The sequence below is a fragment of the Phaseolus vulgaris genome, chromosome 1, assembly GCF_000499845.2.
Source record: "Phaseolus vulgaris cultivar G19833 chromosome 1, P. vulgaris v2.0, whole genome shotgun sequence".
Lineage (NCBI taxonomy): Eukaryota > Viridiplantae > Streptophyta > Magnoliopsida > Fabales > Fabaceae > Phaseolus > Phaseolus vulgaris.
The window spans coordinates 3,205,938-3,228,859 of NC_023759.2; the positions used below are offsets into that span (position 1 = coordinate 3,205,938).

Genomic DNA, 22,922 nt, shown 5'->3' on the forward strand with positions numbered 1-22,922 from the left:
TTGCTATTGGAAAGACCCTTGACAAAGAATAACTCATTGTCAAGATTTTTAAAATCTTAAATAGGTCATGACGACCAAAGGTTATTTCTATCTTTAAATCAAAAGATATCACTATGATGAATATGACCATCTTGCTTGGTAAGTTGCGGTGCGGCACCACAAATTAGAACTAGGAAGATTGAAGGGAGAGGAAGAACGAGAGAAGAAGAAAGGCATAACTCTAAGTATTACAGTAAATGAAGATGAATATTCCTTGTCTGATGTGATGCTTTAATGTAGCGTACGTAATCGTAATGAAGAAAGAGAGATTTTGATGAACCCTAATTATAGAGAAAAATAAATATAAAAGAAACTTTTATTCACTTGTATATTAGAGAGTAAAATACATGGTGTATATATAAGAAAAAGATTAAGACTTAGCTGAAACAGAAAAGGAAAGTTGGGTCAAACAAACAAAGCCCAATAATTTAAAATAGAAAATTAAATATATTAACACCCCCTTCAAGCTGGGGAGTAGATATTTGTCAGGCCCAGCTTGGATTTGAGAGTAGAGAATTGTGCGGAAGCAAGGGGCTTGGTGAATATGTCAGCAACTTGCATTGCAGAAGTAATGGGTAGTAGTTTGAGGAGACCAGAGTTAAGTTTTTCACGAACTAGGTGGCAATCAATTTCGATATGCTTGGTTCGTTCATGAAAAACTTGATTGGAAGCTATTTGAAGGGCAGATTTGTTGTCACAGTACAGGGTTGCAGGCTGGGAGAGAGGAAGATGTAAATCCTGAAGGAGGTAAGACAACCATTGTAACTCACATGTGGTGGTGGCAAGGGTTCTATACTCGGCTTCAGAGGAGCTGCGGGAGATAGTTGACTGCTTCTTTGATTTCCATGATATTAGGGAGTCTCCTAAGTAGATGGAATATCCAGTGACAGATTTGCGTGTGGTAGGACATGTTGCCCAGTCAGAGTCACTAGTGTGAGACAACTTGCTGATGATGAGTTGTGGGTGCAGATATGAATTGGCTTAAATTGTGGACAGCGAAGGCGATGTCTGGTCGCGTGTTGGTTAAGTAAATTAGACGTCCAAGGAGTCTTCTGTATTGAGAAGTGGCATCAGCATCGAGAGGTGAGCCTTGGTCGGGAGAGAGACGAGAGGTGTGAGTCATAGGAGTGGCCACAGGTGCAGAGTCAAGCATGCCAGTTTCTTGAAGGAGATAAGAGTATACTTGCGTTGACTTAAATGAAGACCAGTACTGTTGCGAGCAATTTCCAGTCCCAAAAAGTAAGTGAGATTACCTAAATTTTTTATCTTGAAGTGATGGTGAAGGGATGCAGTAATTGTATTGATTTCCTCCGTGTCATCACCAGTTAAGAGCAAGTCATCAACATAAACAAGAATAACAATAACAGTGAGTTTATCATTATTATATTTAAGAAAAAGAGAGTGATCAGCAACAGAAATAGAGTAATTATTTGATAAAAGAAAAGTAGAAAGTTTGGCGTACCATTGGCGACCAGCTTGACGAAGGCCATACAAAGATCGTTGAAGCTTGCAAACATGCTGGGGAGAAGGAAGAGAGAGGCCAGGTGGGGGGTCATGTATATCTCTTCATGGAGATCACCATGAAGAAATGCATTATTGACATCAAGTTGTTTTAAAATCCAATTTTTGGTAGTGGCAATAGCAAGCAGAAGGCGGAGGGTAGTGAGTTTAGCAACAGGTGCAAAAGTGTCTAATAAATCAAGTCCTTCAAGTTGGGTAAACCCTTTGGCAACAACTCTAGCTTTGTGGCGCTCAACAATGCCATCAGAATGGTATTTGATTTTATATACCCATTTACAACCAATAGTTTTCTTTCTTGGAAGGAGAGGGGTAAGTTGCCAAGTATTGTTAGCAGCAAGAGCTTGAAGCTCATCTTGCACGGCAGATTGCCAAGAAGCATGTTTGGAGGCTTCGTTATATGTCTGAGGTTCAGGATGAGAATTGATAGAGGAAATAACATTTCTAAAATTGGAAGATAAGGAATTGTAAGACAAGTAATTATGAATAGGATATCTACTACTTACAGTGTTGGTTGCAGTGTGGAAATCTGCAAGATAGGCAGGTTGTCGGTGAGGACGAGCTGATCTTCTTGGAAATTGGGGTGAGATGCTTCCTGGAGATGCAGGCGGTGATAATTCTGATGGAGGTGCAATGTTGGATGTAGGAGCAGAGGCACTATTTGTTGGAAGATTATAGGATAATGAGGCTGGTGGAGGAACAGTATTGGGTGCAGGAGTAGAGGCACATGGCTCGACAGGAGGTGCAGTATCAGAAAAAAAATCAAAAGCAGAATTATATGCATTAGAAATAGGGAGAGATAAAGTGTTAGGGTCCTTAGGCAAGTCACTGTCCAATTTATATGGAAAGTGGTTTTCATGAAAGATTACATGTCTTGATATCTCTATGCTATGAAACTTTAAATTTAAGATAATATAACCTTTTGTATTTTGCGGGAAGCCAAGAAAAATACCTTTGATAGATCTATCATCTAATTTTTTCCTATGTGCAGTAATGGTACTAGCATAACAGAGACAACCAAACACTTTTAAAAAGGAAATGTCATATGGTTTTCCAAACAACTTTTCATGAGGAGTGATGTTATCAAGTAATGGAGTAGGAATAACATTTATTAAGAAAACAACATGATTTACCGCAAATTCCCAAAAAATAGGAGGAAGATTTGCTTGAAAAAGTAAAGCCCGGGTTACATTTAGTATGTGTTGATGTTCACGTTCTACAATGCCATTTTGTTGTGGTGTTTCAACACAAGATTTTTGATGTATAATTCCCTTTGAAGCATAAAAATTTGGCATAGCAAACTCAACACCATTGTCAGTACGAATCGTTTTGATATTAGTTTTGAAATGATTTTGAACGAAAACAGTGAAGTTAATGATGTGTTGACGCACTTCAGATTTGTTATGCAGCAGAATAACCCAAGTATAACGCGAGTAATCATCAACAATAGTTAAGAAATAACGAAAACCTTGCATAGAAATTATGGAACATGGTCCCCAAATATCAAAGTGTACAAGATCAAAAATAGCTGAGGTAACAGTATTGCTTAAAGTGAAAGGAAGTTTTCTCTGTTTTGCACGACTACAAGTGTCACATATACATGATGAGTATCAACAGTAATAAAAGAGTATTGTTTGCTTAAGACATGTAATCTTTCATGTGAAGGGTGTCCTAGTCTATAATGCCATAGTGTTTTGTCTGTGATATTACAATTAATAAAAGGAGCAAAACAATGCGGTTTAGAATGACTAGAAGCAGGCAAGGTAGTGACAAGGTACAAGCCAGCAGTGGCTTTAACTGTACCAATCCTCTCTTGAGTGAGATTGTCTTGTATAATGCAGTGGGTTGAAGTGAAAGTTAAAGTGCATTTAAGTTGGTGTGTGAGTTTAGAAACAGATATTAAGTTTAATTGAAAATGAGGCACGTATAACACATCAGACAAATAAAACTGATCAGAAAAACATACTAAACCAGAATATGTGGCATAAACAGTTTGGCCATTTGGAAGACTAATTAAGACAGGTTTAATTTTAGTATAAGTAGTAAAAACGTTCAAATTGTGACAAACATTATCAGTGGCACCAGAATCAATAATCCAAGATTCTTTTATAGAAGATAGTGAAGAGAGAAACTTACCTGTTGAAGAATGCTCAGTATTGGGGATTTCATCCGTAGAGATAGTGCCGACTTGATTAATTTGAGTGTGAGGGGCAAGATCCTCAAGGTTTTGTTGACGCAAAATGTTGGTAAGGAATTGACACTGTTGTGATGTAAGTTGAATCCCCTTTACATCCTATTCTTTAGGAAAAAGCTCAGAAAAAGTGTCAGTAGTAATCATATTATTGGCTTGGGATGTCCAATTAGTGAATTTGTAGCCAGGAGGGAACCCATGCTTTTTATAACAGGTGTCAACAGTGTGGCCAAGACGATTACAAAAAGTGCAGACTTTTCTAGTAAAAGAAAACTTTGAGGTTTTAACATTACCAGAAGGAAAACCCACTTTGCGAAAACAAACAGCCTCAGTATGACCATATTTACCACAAAAATTGCATGTAATAGTGTGACTACTATTAAGACTATGAAGACTAGGGTTTTCATTAAACATTGCCTAAAAGATTTTTAAAACCAATCAAGATTTTGAAAGAGAACAGAAAAAAAAAAAAACCAAGAACAGCAAAGAGGGAAATAAAAATCAGAGAGAAGCGCAGCAGAACTCTTCATTCGAACAGCTCTGATACCATATTACAGTAAATGAAGATGAATATTCCTTGTCTGATGTGATGCTTTAATGTAGCGTACGTAATCGCACGTAATCGTGTAATGAAGAAAGAGAGGTTTTGATGAACCCTAATTGTAGAGAAAAATAAATATAAAAGAAACTTTTATTCACTTGTATATTAGAGAGTAAAATACATGGTGTATATATAAGAAAAAGATTAAGACCTAGCTGAAACAGAAAAGGAAAGTTGGGTCAAACAAACAAAACCCAATAATTTAAAATAGAAAGTTAAATATATTAACACTAAGTGTTGATACTTAGAAAACTGAGTTTTGTATGAAATAAAAAAAAAATGAACAATTGAAAATTTGAATCTACACTGAATAATTTATAAAAAATTATAAAGTATATAAGAACACACCTTTGATGGCAAAGAAACACAACAAGAAGCAAGATCAAGGATCAACCTACACATGACATGAATGTGGTGAGCAAGGTAAACATGATTGCCCTTTATTAAAATTGAAAAAAAAAAGGAATGAAAGAAATACATTAAGAAAACAAAAGGCTTACACTAGATAATGCTTTCAACTAAAAGTTCAAGTGAAAGAAGTCAATCTTTGTTTGGTGATAGATGAAGAATAATTAAGTAGAAGTATCATAAGTAACTCTAATCTTGAAATTGATGAAAACTATGATAAATTGTTTGATGCATTTAATGAATTACATGAATAAGTAAAAGACATTTCTTATTCAAACAATCAACTCAAAGGAGATAATAGATGGCTTGAAAATAGATTAAAAAAATTGCAAGAGGAAAATGACAATTTAAAAATCGATATTAATGCTTTCGAAATGATTTATGAAAACTCTTCATGTAATTGCAAATCAAATTCTCAAGATAAAACTCATGATTGTGAAAACTAAAAAAAAAAACATGTAGAAAAATAGAATCCCTTTTGAAAACTCTTGCAAAATTCATATTAGGAAGATCAAATTTAGATGCATTCCTAACTTCACAAAAAGTGCACTATGGAAAAAACTGAAATTGGTTTTACACATCAAAATAACAAAAAGGTTTCAGAAATTTCTTCAATTTCATAATACCATATACATCACCATTTGTCACTTGTTTCTATTAGAAAATTGGTCAGGCATCAAACATATTTTATATAAGAAAAGCATGGTGTTCCTAGATATGTCTAGATTCCCAAAGAAAACCACATGTGTGTTAACCCAAAGGATCCAATATAAATTTGGTAGCTAAAAATTATTTTTAATTTATTTTGAAAATGTTTTGATGTAAATCATTGTTTGATATGTTGTGGAACATCAATTAGGTATTTTAGATTATTCCAACACTCATTAACTGAATCATGTGATATTTATACCATCTGACTTGTATTTTTGTGCTATTTAATCAATTATATTTCATTATAACACATTAATCAATCACTCTTATATTTTCCATTGATATTTGGTCATATCAATCATCATTCATATTTTCTTTCACAACTAGCATTGTAGTGTGTAATTTATTTTTTTTATGTATTAGTATTTATAAAATACACAAATAATTTGCAATTTATTTTGTCATTTAAAAATAATATGAAAATAAAATGTATATATATATATATTATAAAAATTATTGTGAAAATATATTAGTAGAAAAGATATATTTATAAATTCAATTCGTTAGGAATAGATAGTTTAGAAATGGTTTTATAAGAAATTACTTGTAGATTTAAATTTAGTAGGAAAATTACCCTTATTACGTCTAAATAAATTTTTTCATAAGTAGATTTGTTATATTTTTTTTTTCATGAAAATTTATTGTAAATATTATTTAACAAAAAAATTTCTACTAATTTTTAAATCTTGCATTAATTAATTATTCATGTTCTTTTAACACATAAAGGTAGAGAGATATACATATTTATAAGTGACATGTGTTCAACATTCTATAACAAGGATAAAGTAGGGGTGGCAATGCGGGCTGGCCCGTCCCGCATAGGCCCGCCCGCACTTGGCTCGCAAAAAAAGGGTCGGGTTGGCTCGCCCTGCATAGAATTTGTGGGCTGATTTTTCTAACCCGTCCCGCATAAGGTTTGACCTGCGGGTTTGTAGGCCAGCCCGCATAAAAAATATTTATTAAAAAAAAATAATTTTTTAAATAAAAATTTTGAATTTTTTTATTTAGATGCATTAGGTAAATTGTCTCATAATATTATTTTCATGAAACATGCATAATAAGATGTTATTAAAAAATTTGGAATGTAAAATATGAGGCTACATGAAGAAAATATGGGAATGTAGAAAAAAATTATACATTTTAAAGTTATGCGAGTTATGCGGATCATCCCGCCTCGCCCTGCACTTGGCCCACGCGGACTGTGGGTTATGTGGAGCGGCTCTAAGTGGACCAGCAAGTTGAAATAAGTAACCCGCCCCGCGTTGGCCCACCCCACTTTGCCACCCAGAGATACAAGTTTCATTATTACACACAATAAGTTAAGATTATAATAGTTGATTATATGAAATGAGTAATTAGAAAAACTAATCAAGTAGCACGGTTTGTAATTAACATACAAAATAGGCTTAAATAACTCTATAAATACAAGATTTCCATTTGATCAAAGTATGTCCTTCTAATCCTAATATATTCTTACTTTGAACACCGAACACTTAGTTAAAAATTAGAAAAAAAAATTATATTATAAGTATATTCCTTAATTCCATTAAAGATAATCCCAAGAACAAAAAAGATATTTCCAAGATCCAAGAAGAGAATGAATATCGTGTCAATATGTGAAGGTTATCTACAAGTAAAAAATTATTTTTATTCCATACAAGAACAATTCAGAGACAATTATCTATAAATCCAAATTCATGAATGTTAAAAAAACTACTTTCTTAAAGATTTTTATAAGAAACCTATAGAAAAAGTTGTATAAAATATAAAAAATAAAAGTGTAGCCGTGTCAATATTTGACAGATAGAAAGAAAGAAAAAGAAGATGACAGCAACTAGTAGTTGAGAATCATTTTCCAAAGGCCCTTGTTGATTTAAATGAATTTTGTTTTTTCTTGCATGAATTAGGAGTTATTGTTTATGAGTTACGTAAAATGGCAATTTAGTTGAATGGGACAGGGGTTGCAAATTTCTGAATTGAAAGTGAAATGTGTGCAAAAGGGTACCATACAGTGGTACCCATTCTTATTTCTCAAACCAAAAACTTCTCTAACCATTGCATTGACTTTCTTCTAACCTAGGTAGCAGAAACACGGACCACACTCATACGATACGATACACAACTAGACACATAAATACGTATAATTCATACTTATATGATACATAAATAAACACAGAAATATGTATAATTTTTAAAATGTAAAATATAAGAACATGAATCTATATATTATATAATTATAAATTATATAAATTAACAATAAAAATTTATGAGTAAATTATGTTCTATATTTTTTTATAAAGTATAAAGATATTTTTCATGACTAATTTAAAAATATTTATTTCTTATTTTTATAATCATAATAAAAATTTATATAATAAATTTAAATTTTTTAAAAAATATTATATTTTAAAAAAAGAATTATATTAAAATTGTATTATAATTGTCAGAAATTCAACAAATAAATTTTGAATTTGACATTTCATGAATACGTATTCTACAAATATTATACAAGTGTCGGTATTTAATATATGCAACGGACACGTCATTTAAGTCATGTAGAAACGTAATACTACCTTTCATTTATGCTTCTCAATAATGTCAGACAAAATATCAGCATGTGAATCACATTCCCAAGTAATCTTATATACCAACAAATTCATATATGATGTAAGAAAGTATAAAAAACACGTCATAAATAATTTATTAAACTAAAAAAATTAAAATACATATAAAAAGAATATATTTTTTGCGTTTAATCAGAGTGAAACATATTCTTCACCTAAGCGGAAAAAGGAAAAAATATTGTCGGCTTACCCAAGTGTGGTTAAGTTAACCAGAGTGTGGGGTTAGGTTAGGATTGTTTTTGTTTGATGCCGATGGCTGGTGAGGCCCCAAACAAACAAGTGCCACGCCATGGAATCGTCGGTGACTCGTTTTGACTCGCTCGAGTTTATTAACACCACCATCACTCACTCAACACAAACACATAATTGTTCGTTTCGTTTCGTTGTGTTTCCATAACAACAACAACATCGATACAACACGCGATTCTGCATTCGCGATTCCGCTCTCGAATCACTTTCCATTCCATGGCCGATTCAACCTCAAGCGATTCTCTCTCGCTAGACATCGATTCCTTCTCTCCTTCACCTCAGGTATATTAATTTTATTATCATCATTATCATTATCGTTAACGTTATCGTTATCATAATTATGATTATTGTGATTCTGCATTGGATTTTCTGTCATCGATTTTGATGTTATATGCAACAACAACAACCGCAATAGCGATAATAATCTGCTTTTGCATTACAGGACTTGCTCTATAATCAATCAAACCTCGTTTAGCGCTTTTAGTTCGATTCGTTCCTTTTGTGTTTTTTTCTCTCTCGCGCTTTTTTTTTTAATTTCGGAATTCTGCGTTTGACTGCTACTCCCTTGTAACACCGAGAATGGCTTCAATTGTTTTTTTTTTTGAGCTTTTTCTAGCTTGTTTCTTCGTCCCGAGCGGAAACGGCGTTTTTCGTGTCGTTTTGGTTTCTGATGTTCCGTAAGGGAGGTTGATGTCAAGAATAACCCAGCTTGTGAGTTGTGAATACGAGGCAAATGGTTGCTGCAAATATAGTTGTTACTAGTTCGGTTTTCCATGTTGTCTGAGGATTTTGCGAAATGGTGAAGACGTTTTGTGTTAGTGTTATCATGCCTTATGGTTAAAGAAATTAGACTGTGGTTTTAGATTTATTTTTTTTTCTTTAGTTAATAGTTTTGACAGACAACTAATTCAAAAGTGATACTAATGATGATTTCTGATTGGTTGATGGTGGAATATTGTTTCTTCTACGAAGCCCAACTTTTTTTTTGAAGAGTTTTTAATTTAAATATACTTTTATGCACTGTTGTCTCATTACAGCTTAACATGTATTTCAAGATTGTTGATTTTTGTAATAACTAATTTAAAAATCATATTTTAATTGATTTTTAATTAGGTGATAACATAAAGGTCTCCATTCATGAAAATGAAATTCATTTTTTATTGTGATAAGAGGAGAATAATAATTTTCTTTTAAAAACCGCTTCTTCACATGCAGTCTACATTGTTTTCGCCTTGAATGGTTTTGTGGCCTGTTACGGGTTGCTTCTTTGCATGAGTTTCGTTTTGTGATTTCATTTTGCTGCCCCGACTGTTTACACGCACGTCTTTGCTGCACATGCTTAATTGCTCACACATGATTAAAGACCTTTTGTTGAATAAAATAGAAGTTGCTTCCTCAAAAGGAGCTTCTAACAATGTATTCTATACCATTACTCATCGTCAACAATGAACTCAAACGTGCTATAAAACATTTTTTGCTCACTTATGTGATTCCCTCCTTGTTTGTTGTTATAAAAACATAAGGGCAATGGTGTAATGAGCACTTTGTTGTCTTTTTCGGTTAAATTTCTGAGCCGTGATGCTACTGATATTTTTGTGCAGGAGCATATCATCAGAACACGTCATGGTTCTGTATCCGTTTCTGTATACGGAGACCAGGATAAGCCAGCACTTATCACATATCCAGATTTGGCTTTAAATTGTAAGTTAAATGGATTTTATGGTTTATGTATATCACGTGAATAACCCCCTCTAATTTTGCATCAGAACTTTTCACTTTATTTGTCTTACAGTTGTAGCTTTTATGGATTTATTCCTATTGTTATGGTTAAAATTATTTCCCAGTACATTTAAGCATATTCTTTTTAACCTTAGTTTTAAATCTGGTACCTGCTGGCATTGAAATATGTATCAGTTTTTATAAAAAAAAAAGTTAAATATTTGCTCTTTCCGCCCCTGAAACTATGTATTTGTTTTCTGAAAATTCAAGGCTTGCTCCTAAAAGGTTTATTGCAGGAAAAATCAAATGTAAAATTGCTGTTTGGTGATTTTTGCCAAACATCGATTACTCTCAACTCAACTTTTTTTTGTCTTTTTTGTGATGTATGTATCTGTTTTTGTAAAAATTAAACATTTTGCGCTCCTGAAACTATGTATTCTTTTTCTGAAAATTTAAGGCGTGCTCCTAAAAGTTTTGATGCTGGTTTTGATTTTGCCAAACAATGATTATTCTCAACTCAACATTTTTTTTTGTAATGCACTGCCAATCTAACCTTTTGTTTTCATGCTTGTGGTTTCATCAGATGTCTCCTGCTTTCAGGGGTTATTATTTTGTCCCGAGGCATATTACCTTCTGCTCCACAATTTCTGCATTTATCACATTAGTCCACCTGGGCATGAGGTTTGTATCTTGAAGCTGTACTATGGTGTTGCTTGATTCTTGTCTCCTAACTGTTATAAATTTTTACATTGTTGAATATTTATAATTTACCTGGTTCCTTATCATCTTGTGCTTTCTTCAAGAGTTATTGCAGTTAGGAGCTGTTCCAATTGATCCAGATTACCCAATTCCCTCTGTAGATGACTTAGCTGATCAAATAGCTGAGGTTCTCAACTTTTTCGGGTGAGTGTTTAGCTCAATCAAAAGTTGCGTCCCATTTAGTGACATGAAGAAATGGATTTAGACCATTTTCTTTTTGTATTTAAATATCTAAGTTGACTCCAAGTTCCTCCTAGAATAAAGTGATGGGTACTGGCCACAGAAGCTGATTTATCCTTTATTTGTTCTTGTTTTGCTTGCAGTCTTAGTGCAGTCATGTGTATGGGAGTAACTGCTGGGGCTTACGTTTTAACCTTATTTGCTGTAAGTATTCATGTGTGTTTGTCTCCTTCTTAAATGTCCCCAAGATACTGACAGGTCTTTCTAACACTTGACAACAGATGAAGTATAGACAACGTGTTCTTGGTTTGATACTTGTTTCACCTCTGTGTAAAGAACCATCTTGGGCTGAATGGTTATACAACAAGGTTCTGTTCCTATGCAAGAAAGACTGTGTTTTTGTTCTAAAAGTTAATCTCATTCTTTTCTGAAGATTTTAAAATATTTGCAGGTCATGTCAAATTTACTATACTTCTATGGCATGTGTGGCGTAGTAAAGGAAATATTGCTGAAACGGTACTTTAGCAAGGTATGTCTTTGCTTCCAAAAGTATTCCATGTTTTACTTCCAGTGTGTTAGGCTGAAACATTGACTTTTGATTGTTGGTGATAGGAAATTCGAGGTGGTACACAATTGCCGGAGTCGGATACAGTTAAAGCTTGCCGAAGGGTTAGTCAATATTTTTTTGTTTCATTTTCATGTAGGAACAGGGTTATAACTGATAGCTAGTTTATTTTTTTTATGCGTCAGAAATTAATAACAGGAGAAAAGAAAAGAAAAAACCTCACAAATTGGATGCCTACTGCATCAGCCATTAAGTGAGCTCGAGCAATCTGAACTGAACACTTTACTTGTAGCTAGTTGTAAGCTGAACACTATACTCTTTCTTACAGTTGTTGGATGAGAGGCAGAGCTTGAATGTGTGGCGATTCCTGGAAGCAATTAACGGGTATGAATCATACCGTATGATCACACTTTCAAAATAGTGATTCTCGTATTTCTTTTTGAGAGGGCAGGGTGTTTAGAAGTGGCAATTGCTCATGTAGATATTTACTATTGCAAAGGTTGCAACATCACTCAGAAAGTGGTTATTATAATTGTATTCGTGGCTGCACAAATATGCCAGCGCTTTATTTCACTATGCTCTGGATAGTATATACTTATTTGCTCAGGGATATAGTTCATTTTCATTTAACTTCATTTTGGGACCTAACAGGAGACCTGACATAAGTGAAGGGTTGAGAAAATTACAGTGCCGCTCACTTATTTTTGTTGGGGATATGTCACCATTTCACTCGGAGGCCCTCCACATGACTTCAAAATTGGACAGACGATTCAGTGCCTTAGTTGAGGTATTGAAAATAGTTTATTAATTTGTGATAAGATTATGTAATATTGCAATCGGGTTTCGCTTTAATATCTGCTGGTGGAACAACAGGTTCAAGCATGTGGATCAATGGTAACAGAGGAGCAGCCTCATGCCATGTTAATACCAATGGAGTACTTTCTCATGGGATATGGCTTGTACAAGCCATCCAAGCTGAGTGTCAGCCCAAGAAGCCCCCTGAGTCCATCTTGCATATCTCCGGAGCTTTACTCGCCGGAGAGTATGGGTTTGAAGTTGAAACCCATAAAGACACGAATTTCTCTGGAAATCTAGAAGGATGAATAAAGACTGGATATTGGTGCCCCTTCTGATCTATTGATTGAACGAGTTCATGATTGGATGGTTAGTCGGAGTGAATGAGGGGATTGCCATACCAGACAGATCGTTGTAGATAAGAAAATAAGAAATCAACAAAGAGGAAAAAAATGGAAAGTTTAGTAGAAATCAATATAGTCAGTCATTCTTTCATTTGTAATCAATCATAGATTTTAGTCAATCAGTCTCAAGCCTGAATGGTTGTAAAGCTTTGGTATTGTTGTTTCCCATATTTTGGGGGGATGGAACTTTTGCATAAAATTGTACAACAGCAAACGTGGTGAGGAAGAAGTCATTACTGTGCTATTTTCTTGTTTTCGGCATCTTATTCACTGTCGATAAATATAGTGTTTTTTATTTGAAATTTGAAAATTTGATGCATTCTTGGACTTTAATTGGACCAGTTTGCAAATGTTTCATTTTATTGCGAAAAGGTTGTCTTTTAAAGTTCACAGCTAAATGTTTATTCAGGATTCATTTATAGATGGAAAATAAATTTTACCATACTATATTTTTACGCTACATTCATATTCATAAATAGCATGCAGTTAATTAGCGAATTGTATGCAAAGAGGAATCGATGAAGTTTAGCACAATTATAGGATAACTGTATTTTAGCTAAATATATAATTAAAAAGTATAACTATTACATGATTACTCAATTCAATAACATTATAACGTTTTTTGCATTCTTTACTCTAAATATTTTTTTGGATTCTTAAACTAATTTTAATGTTAAAATGCTCTTAAAATATTAATTTATTATTTTAACAAAAATGTCTTGTTAATGTTATTGTTATAACTATAGTATTCATTAAAAGTATTTATTACATCTTTGTAAAAATATATACTTTTAATCAACCAAAAGAACTGACAATTTGTTTTAAGTGAAATTTATTTTACAATAATATGATAAGATTGTTTTTGTGCTACACTAAATTTTTTATTAACATTAAGTGCATTCCTTCCATTTTTTTTCACACGTATAAATGACAGGGTCCAATTGATGATTAGTCCACAAAACCACTTCTCTTAGCTTCCACCAACACTATCAAAGTGCTATGAACCAGCAAGGAATTTACAATCTAACCAAAAAAGGCAGTTTGGACAGTCAAATAAATTCCATGTTAACAATTGCAAATATCATCCATTATATGAAATCACCTCTTTCAAGATAACTGTATCTTATAAATACCCAACTAAGCACAGCATTATGCACAATTCTGATTTCATCAGTGTCAAATTACTTAGTTGATCCAAAAACTTAGTAGTAGGAATAATAATAATGTCATTGTTATATGACTTTTTTTCAACTTCAATTGATATTCAACATTTGACTGTTCATGTTTATCCTGCTTCTGTGAGTGCTCTCCAATCCTTCTTCATTTCTACAAGCTTTTCTTCTACTCATTTCAGCATACATTTCTTCAATCATAGGCTTCCATAACCGAACACGTGCATTGATAAACCAATTGGATACCTGGTCAATCAACCATAAATACAACTCAAATTATCATCTCAAACAAGAACAAGTTTGCTATTTTTTTTATTTCTATATAAGTTTTACATTTTTTCATAGCATACTGTTCCTCCCTAAACAACTACCTGGCAAGGATCAAAGGATGTATCTAACAAGAGAGTAACAAGTACCTGGCTTCTTGTCAACCCACTTTTTACTGCCAATAAATGCTTCTCTGCATCTTTAGGATACCTGAAATCCATCACATCATATGCTAAAAAAAACATGCATTTGAGGGTAGACCCTTTTGCACAACTTTAAAAGTCACTAAATATGTATGCTCTTAGCTGATGATTACATCTCAAAAGCTTATGGTCATGTCCTAAGTAGATAATTCTCCTTCTAAGTATCTATAAGAAAGTAAAATGAATTGAACTACTCTCACAATTTTGAAAACAACTTCTGTATCTAAGCTTTTTGAAAAGTTGAATTCGAGAGCTTCTATAAAAGTTAACTATATAAGTTAATTTCAATTCATTCTTTCGCAATTTAAAACAACTTATGCAAGTTCTCTTGTTTAAATGTCACTGCAATCCAAAAGGTAAAAGTTGTAACTTGTGAAAGAAGTTAAATTAATTTTATATTCTTACTGTCTTTTTGCGTGATTACTTGTGAGAAAGCTTATAGAAAGAAGTTCTATATATTTGAATAAAGAAACTCACGGATGGAGGAAATTCTGAAACATCCAAGCGCGTAGAACTGAGACAGATCTCTCTGGCAAGCCCCTTTGGGGTCTCCATAGCTGATCTTTTCTCTTCAACTGCTGCAGAGCCCATTGCTTTTGAATGAATGAAGTTTCAAGAGACCATTCCTTCTCCTCTTCTGAACACAAGCTGTTAAAATCTGGTCCCATGGCAAGAATGCAATTGCTAATCCTCTCTCTCAAGTCCTTGTATAAGAGAGAGATGGTTTGAAGTGCAAAATGTGCATGCATGTGCGGATCCAACTCAGTAGCAGCATGGAATGCAGATACCACAGTATGAACCTCATCCAAACACTGACTATATCCATTGTCCACCTAATAATAAAGGGCATTAGTCCATTACTATCACTATGTCACAATGAAAACTTTCACATATTACTTTTCATATATATTTGCCCTTTTCTACCCACTATCCTAATTACGGGCCAATTTTTCCATGCATAAATCTTAACGAGGAAAAATGATAATTGCAAAGCAAGCACATTTGAACATATAATTAAATCAGGACCATAACTTATGTTCAACTAATGAGTGTAAGAGCTATCATTTTACCAGCTGTAGAAGCATGAGAAGTTGGGATTTGTTTGAGTCAGCTGCATGTCTTTCCGATGGAGATTCTTCTACATGTACTCCATAAATGGAATTTTCATTTTGATTATTCGCTACCCTTCTATTTGGTGTGAAAGCTGAAGCTGACTTGTTTCCTCCTGCTCTAACACCAGAAGCTGAATAATTTATCAGCTCTACATTTTCAAATGAATATGTCGCAATTTGAGCAAATATCTCTTGAACTCCAGCAAGATATCTGGACCCCAATATTGCTGGTGAAAACTGGACATGTTTGTTAGAACTTAATCTCATAGACAGTTCCTTGCTGCTGCAGGAAGGTTGATCCAAGCCTGAACTTGTTCCATTCATGCTACGAGATGCGTTGGAGCAGCTCATCTCTGAGCACTGACCTGTAGTTGGAGGAGATCTTGCAAGACTTAGTGACAGCTCTTTACTACAATTAGAGGAATTAAAGGCAAAATTGCCCAAGCTTGCAACATTTGATGATGTCCATCCATTTTGAACCAGGTTTCCTATGGAAGAATAAGCCTGGATCTCAGTCCCATTGGCCTCTGGAGCTTTCAGAAACTTGCTCACATTCCACTTCTGAATACCTGATAATTCATCATAGGCATGATCACCAAAAGTTGCAGCCAAAGGGTTTGATGTATCTTGCCAATTATTGAAGATGTATGGCCCCAGTGCCTCCAATGCACTCATTGAATGAGACAAAGCTGCTGAACTCTGCAGATTATCTTGAAGGCCTATTCTATCAGCAAGTGAATCAGCAGAAGCAATTGGCCTTCCTCCAGCTAAATGCTCTTGAATGGCACTGTTGTTAATGGGATTTGAGACATCTCCTACAATACTCTCTCCTTGTATTGTGACAAATGAATTGGAATCAGCAATTCTAGCAGGGTTTATGAAGCAACCATCTACATGGACATCACTTGTAGATTCACCTTGTTCTGCAGCAAGTACTGGAATTCCATTTATAATGTGGTTTTGGTTATTGAGGTCAAATGAGTAGCATTGAATCAGTGGCTTCGGTGCTAAATGCTGTGCAATTTCTTCTATGACAGCAGAATTTCTGCCAGAAATGTCCAGTGAAGCACTGTACATATTATTCTCCATCTGGGAAATGTAAAAAGAGCCACGGGATACTTCTTCAATAGCCTTTCAAAACAGCATTACCTCCAGAGTGGCTTGTTTTTTGTTCAAATTCATGGTACCAGTAGGATCTCCTTCTTCCCCTTTTTTGGAAGAATCACCTTACTCTCTTGAAGAAAATGGAAACTGGTCCATGCTACAAATAAACCAAAATTAGAACATGGCAGCAACGAAAATAGTAGTAGATAACTCTCCTACATTGTGACTCAATTTATCATCATTCCAAACTAGAACATTTACTGAAAGATGAAAGAAGAAATTAATAAAAAAAATGGCTTTTGGACTACTTATGTAAACTAAAAATGACACAAATGATTTCAAGAGAAGAACCAAGAACAGGTATAGGGAGTTAGCTACATATCTATCACCACTCACCAAAACAAACTGAGCCATGATGGAACACTTCTTCAAAGGATGTCTAGTTACCCTCCAAGAAGCTAGAAAGCAAAATAAAAGGAGCATGAAAAATAAGCACTGCCTGTAGCAAGTTCTTAAGGTTATAGAGTCATCAAATTTATAAACCATAAGCAGAAAACACGATGCTAAAGACTAAGCTATTAAATTCTTTATACAAAGTACAAAAAAACACATATATATTCGTCTTATCTGGTGTTTTTGCAAACCAAAAAAAGACAACCACCTCAAGAAAACCAAAAGCATGGAAGAGTGTGTAAAACTGTATGTAAAGGCTCAAGAAAGGTTTCATAAGAAACAAAGAGCGAAAAGAGGTAGATGTTGCACCTAGTGTTGGAGATGGATGAAAAAGGTGTGTGAGATAGATGGAGGTAGAAGAGCCACGAATGAGTAAAAACAAGAAAGGAGAAAGAGAGAGAGAAAGAGAACACAGTAGACATTGGTAGTAGCCTTTGGTGCAGTGCCACTCATTTGTGGTGCAGCCTTTAACGGGCCCTCTCTGATCTCTTTTGTCCTCCTCAGTCCTCACACCTAACAACACACACCTATTACTATTTCTATCACTACTATTATCATTTTGTTCAGTCACTGCAAATGCAATGCAATCAAAATATCAGGATTCTCTCTCGTGTTCACAGCAAGGGGGGGCCTCAGAAACACTTTGGTGAAGACCCTTTGGTTTTTTAGCCATTTTTAAACAAGATGCTAACGTGAACAGAAACATGACTCAAATGGGGTAAACAAAAGCCAAAGCTTTCCCTACACAATGTAACAACAAAGGCACGAGGGAATTGTTTTGACGTGTGAAGGAGAGAGAGAAATGGAAAGAACAGTGTGATAGGGCTTGTAGTGTAGCTGTTGAGTGTACTTTCTTGTGGATAGTAGTTGCCAGACATAGACCTTCTGATGTAAGCATGCCAATAAATGACGACATTTTTTCCTCTGAAACCCTCCTTCTTCATCATCATCATCATCATTCATTAACTCATTCATCATTTCTTTGCATTTATCAATCTCAATTTCATATCATTTACATTCCATAAGGCTTTGTTTGGATTAGAGGGTGTGAGAGAGTGGAAAATTGAGGGTGTGGGGGAGTGGAAGTGTGAAGATTTGTGAAGAAAGTTGAGGATGTTTGGATTGAGGTATGTTAGAGTGGATGTGTGAGGAAAGTTTATTGAAATATGTGAGTGATGCGATGGTTGTAAGGATATTTTGAATTATTTTTAATTGTGTAAATTGTAAGATTACAAATTTACCCTTCTATATAAAAAGAAGAAGAAATAAATGATAATTAATTTTTTACACATTATATTTAATTAAAAGAAATTCAAGTTTTAATTATAAATAAATAAATAAATAATTTAAAATTCAAAGAAATTAATTAATAATTTTTTATATTTAAATATATTTTTATTATTTTCCATTTTATTAATTTAAATTAATTTTTTTAATTAAGTTAATTTATTTAGATAATTTTAATATTATTTATGTTTTTTTTATATAAAATAAGAATAAATAATTATTAATTTTGTGCATATTTTAGTTAATTAAAATAATTTAAAGTTTTATTTATAAATAAAATAAAATAAATGTAAAATTTAAAGAAATAATTAAATATAATTTTAAATATAAGTATAATTTTATCATTTTCTATTTTATTAATTTAAATTAATTTTGTTATTTAAGTTAATTTATTTAGATAGTTTTAATATTATTTATAATTCTTTAAATTATGTTATATATATATATACAAAATTATTATTAATAATAATTTTCATTATTATTATTAACAAAATTAATATATTTTAAAAAATAGTTGTCAAAATATATAATATAAAATTAATTTTTAAATTATAAGGATGATATAAGAATATAAAGGGGTGTAGGAAGAAACAAAGTAATGTTTTTTTAAAAGTTGAAACCCGTAGTGGAAAAAAATGAAGCCCAAGTTAATCTGAAAACCTAAATCTGAAGCACAGTGCAAGAGAAGAGACACTGAGAAGAGAAGCCGCAGAGGAAGAAGAAGAAGCATGGGCGCGATGGTAATGGCAGTTTACACTGTGGAAGATGAAAAAAATAAGGGCACAATAGTATTTCACTAATCTGACGTGGCTTTCCTCTCTAACCACTCTACTTTCTCTTCATATTTGGGAGGATCCGAAAATCACCCATGTTTCCACTCAATCTCACCCTCACCTTCACTCTCTCACGGAACCAAACGGGGGTGGCACTCTTAAATCCGTCTGCGCTACAGTGCCACCCCTTGATCCAAACAGGCACTAAATGTCAACTACTACTACCCACATAACATACAATTAACTTCAAATATGCTTAAATCACTATATATTTTCAGCTACATAATATAATATAAACTTATATACTATATACATACATATATATATACTTTTAGAACTTTCTAACAAGGGTTGGTTTTAAAATTTCTTATGGGATCATTTTTCTGAAATAGGATTTGACCCATTAATGTATAAACAAGATGGGGAAATGTAACTTAAGGTGTATATTACTTTTAATGTTATATTTAGTTTTTCGAAATTTTGAGAAGATAATTTTGTGAACTGTGATGTGCTCCAATTACATATAAAATAAAATTGAAGTTGGTTGCTAACATATTAACGTTTACGTTAAATATAAGAGAAAATAGCTAGTTAATATTTTTTTTAAAGTATTTGAAAATAATCACGATGGTTAAAAATGATTTTTTAAATTCAGATATCTAGACGACAGAGACTAAAAAAATTAAAAACTATCCAGATAAACTCCACAAAAGATTAAAATTTTATTATTTTGTAAGACTAAAAGTAATTTTTAAGTATAAAAATAAAAAAGGTAAAGTTTGAATAACTATAAAAAAATGCTAATATAAATATAAATATATATAAAGGTATTTTCAATTTAACCTTTAATTACAATTTAATATAATTGTATAGTGATCAAATTTTATTAAAATTAAACAATAATAATAAGTTGATTAAATAATTTATATTTTAGAAAACATTTATTATGCTAAATTTTTTTTATCTAATAATGTGTTTTGTAAAAAAATATAATTCAATTGAAAATATTGATCATTATAATAATATTTAGTAAGAATTATATGGACATAATTTTTTTTATATATATTTATTTATTCAAATAAGGATTACTCGAAATACTATTTAAATTTGTCTTCCAAACACATCGAATATAATTTTAAAATTTAAATGAATAAAAAAAACTCCCAATGAAATTAATTTAACGAGACGAGAAAGGCTATGAATAGCTTAATTTTTTTATTGTTCGTTCGATCTTCAAAGTTGTAAATAATTGATTTTATAATTTAATTGAATGTATAATTTTTATTTTTATCTGTTTAATTTTATTAAAATATTTTTAAAAAATTTTAGATGAAATCGAGGAAGGAAACACGCATCAAGTTTAATTGTTCCCTGTTTGTTGTTTCAATCTTTGAAGAAAGAATGAAGAAAAAAATAGTGATGTTATTCATGCATAATAATAATATATATATATATATATATTCATTAATAAAGTATTAAAATTCTACAAAATTATAGATATTTATTAAAGATATAATTAAATGTCTTTTTTAAATTTTTCTCATATGAATTTTTTTAACCATCATAAGTCTTAAGTCTGATGATGTTATATTTTTAGAATACTTGCATTACCAAATAGAGAAATTATAGATAAAAATAATTTATAATTATTTTTTTGTAAGAAAAAAAGTGATACCTAATGTTTATAGTAACGAGAAAGATTACCTCTCTAACAAGTAACGTGTGTTTCTTTTCTTTAACGTTTTAAAAATATTTTGTAGTTATTTATTATTTTGAAATATTGTATGATAAAAATATATGAAAATAGTCATATTTAACATTTCGATTCATTTAATAATTAAAAATAATAAAATCACTATAAAAAATCAGAATTATTTAACAAGTGAAATAATAAAAATAGACAAAATAGTATGGGTGTCTTTTCGCATATATTGTGGGATTATTTAAATTTGTATTTAGCCGTTGTGATGCTCTCTTCTCTAGGCTGAGGAAAATAATACACCTACTTTACTCTTTTTAGGGCCAAGTTATTCTCAATCAAAATAACCTTAAATATTTTCATAATCAACTTAGAAAAAACAAAAATAGTTGTAATAAATTGATTAGTTTTATATACAATTTCAGAGAATCATATTATTTTGTAATACTTATATTTCAAAACTTTATAACATAATTTTATTTAAATAAAAACAATAAAATATTTATATATATTGACCATGTAATGCAAAGTGATGTAAAAATGACAGTGGTGAGAGATGAGAAGAAAGAGGGTAACCTTTTAAAAAAAAATCAAATTTAATATGTTGAAAATTAAAAGCAAATAATTAAACACAATCCATTCAATACATATTAAGTTTTATAGTATTTTATTTTGCATATACTATATTAACTTGGAAATGTTTTAAAAAAATAATCGGTTCAATATAATATGTATATATTTTCTTTTGCATATACTATATTATCTTTTTGTTTTATACCTTTCAAAATTAATTGCATATCACTTTTTCTTAATAAACATAGGTAACTATTACTAGAAATCGAACGTGTGTTTAATTACATTTATTTATTAGTAGAGTTCAAACAAAAATTAAAGTTTTTGTACTAATTGTAATTTTTTTCTTATTGTAGTATAAATTGTACTATAAATGAAATATGTCCATATTTATTGTATTATAAAATGACAATTTATCCTTTTTTTTATCATATATTTTTTTTGCTTTTCATGTATCTCAATTATATAGAAAGATAAAATAAATTTATACTACTCTTTAAGATTTTAATAATGTGAAGTCATGATAATTTTTTTAGTCAACTTCTTTTCTTATTTATGTATACTATTTTCTTTTCTCTAAACTATTTTATCCAACTTTTTTCATTTGTTAAATATTTTATTTATTTTTCACAAGCAGATCATGAGAATAGAAATGTCAATGTGGTGAGAATCTTGTAAGTAGGCTCGTGGTCCATTTATTGTAGGTATATTAGATTATGAAATAGAATAAAAAAAAGTCACTAGTAATTAAATTAAAGATTATATTAAAAATTAAAAAAAATAATTTTTAAATTAATATTTAATTAACAATCAAGGTTTTAACTATCAATTATTTAATTTTTAAATTTGGTAGTAAAAATCTTCATTATTATTAGATACCAATTTAAAAATCATTTAACAATAATTAAAATTAATTTTAAAAAAATTTTAATCTCTAAAATTATATCTAATTTAATTATTATAATAATTAATTATTTTTTATTACTAAAAATTAGTTTATATTTTATAATTTTATTATTGTATGTTTGGTTGAGTTGGAAAGTCTCCTGAATTTATTTTGTTTTAAAAAAGTATTTTAAAGTATATGCAATTTATTGTCTCATTTTCTTCTCCATTTATTCTCTTGTTAATTTTGTTGACTTGATTGGCACACTTTTTTGTTTTGTGATCATTATTGTTAGTTCGCTTATTAATGATACAAGACAACCTCACACAGAGAATCTATCACTCCTATCTCTTTCTTCCTCAAAAAACGACAAACCTGTACCTTAATAAATCTAAATAAACCGAATACTAAATTATATTAACAATTTTTTTGGATTTTCTTTCGAATTAAACATACACTTCAATTCTTTGATTTTTTTTTTTTTTATAATTTTTAAAAAAAGTTGTGTTATACCATCCTTTTATACTACTTGTACATTCTCCAAGGCTGTATTGTGTGAAGTTTATACTTTTTTTTTTGTAGTTACGAAAAGATTAATGTAGAATGTAAAATTTACAATCAATCAAGAAT

At 31.4% G+C, this 22,922-nt stretch overlaps 2 protein-coding genes across 4 annotated transcripts; one reads left to right on the forward strand and one right to left on the reverse strand.

Annotated features, from left to right (window-relative positions):
* The first annotated feature begins 8,361 nt into the window (after nucleotides 1-8,361).
* On the forward strand, nucleotides 8,362-13,065 carry LOC137816611 (protein NDL2-like). Its single transcript, XM_068619824.1, has 11 exons — nucleotides 8,362-8,623; nucleotides 9,943-10,042; nucleotides 10,644-10,741; nucleotides 10,875-10,963; nucleotides 11,143-11,203; nucleotides 11,281-11,367; nucleotides 11,451-11,528; nucleotides 11,612-11,668; nucleotides 11,893-11,948; nucleotides 12,216-12,351; nucleotides 12,438-13,065. Exons 1-11 carry the CDS (start codon nucleotides 8,558-8,560, stop codon nucleotides 12,657-12,659), a joined length of 1,050 nt encoding a protein of 349 aa, XP_068475925.1. The 5' UTR covers nucleotides 8,362-8,557; the 3' UTR covers nucleotides 12,660-13,065.
* An 847-nt stretch (nucleotides 13,066-13,912) lies between these two features.
* Nucleotides 13,913-17,797, reverse strand: LOC137816618 (homeobox protein ATH1-like). Of its 3 annotated transcripts, XM_068619833.1 has the most exons (6): nucleotides 17,384-17,797; nucleotides 17,018-17,079; nucleotides 15,476-16,778; nucleotides 14,883-15,238; nucleotides 14,352-14,412; nucleotides 13,913-14,181 (listed from the first exon to the last, which is right to left on the reverse strand). In XM_068619833.1, the coding sequence occupies exons 3-6, from the start codon at nucleotides 16,604-16,606 to the stop codon at nucleotides 14,017-14,019; spliced, it is 1,713 nt and encodes a 570-aa protein (XP_068475934.1). In that variant the 5' UTR covers nucleotides 16,607-16,778; nucleotides 17,018-17,079; nucleotides 17,384-17,797; the 3' UTR covers nucleotides 13,913-14,016. The 3 variants fall into 3 exon arrangements, with proteins under 3 accessions (XP_068475934.1, XP_068475935.1, XP_068475933.1); XM_068619834.1 differs by lacking the exon at nucleotides 17,018-17,079 and having other exon boundaries at nucleotides 17,384-17,505; XM_068619832.1 differs by lacking the exon at nucleotides 17,384-17,797 and having other exon boundaries at nucleotides 17,018-17,350.
* Between the last annotated feature and the right edge of the window lie 5,125 nt (nucleotides 17,798-22,922).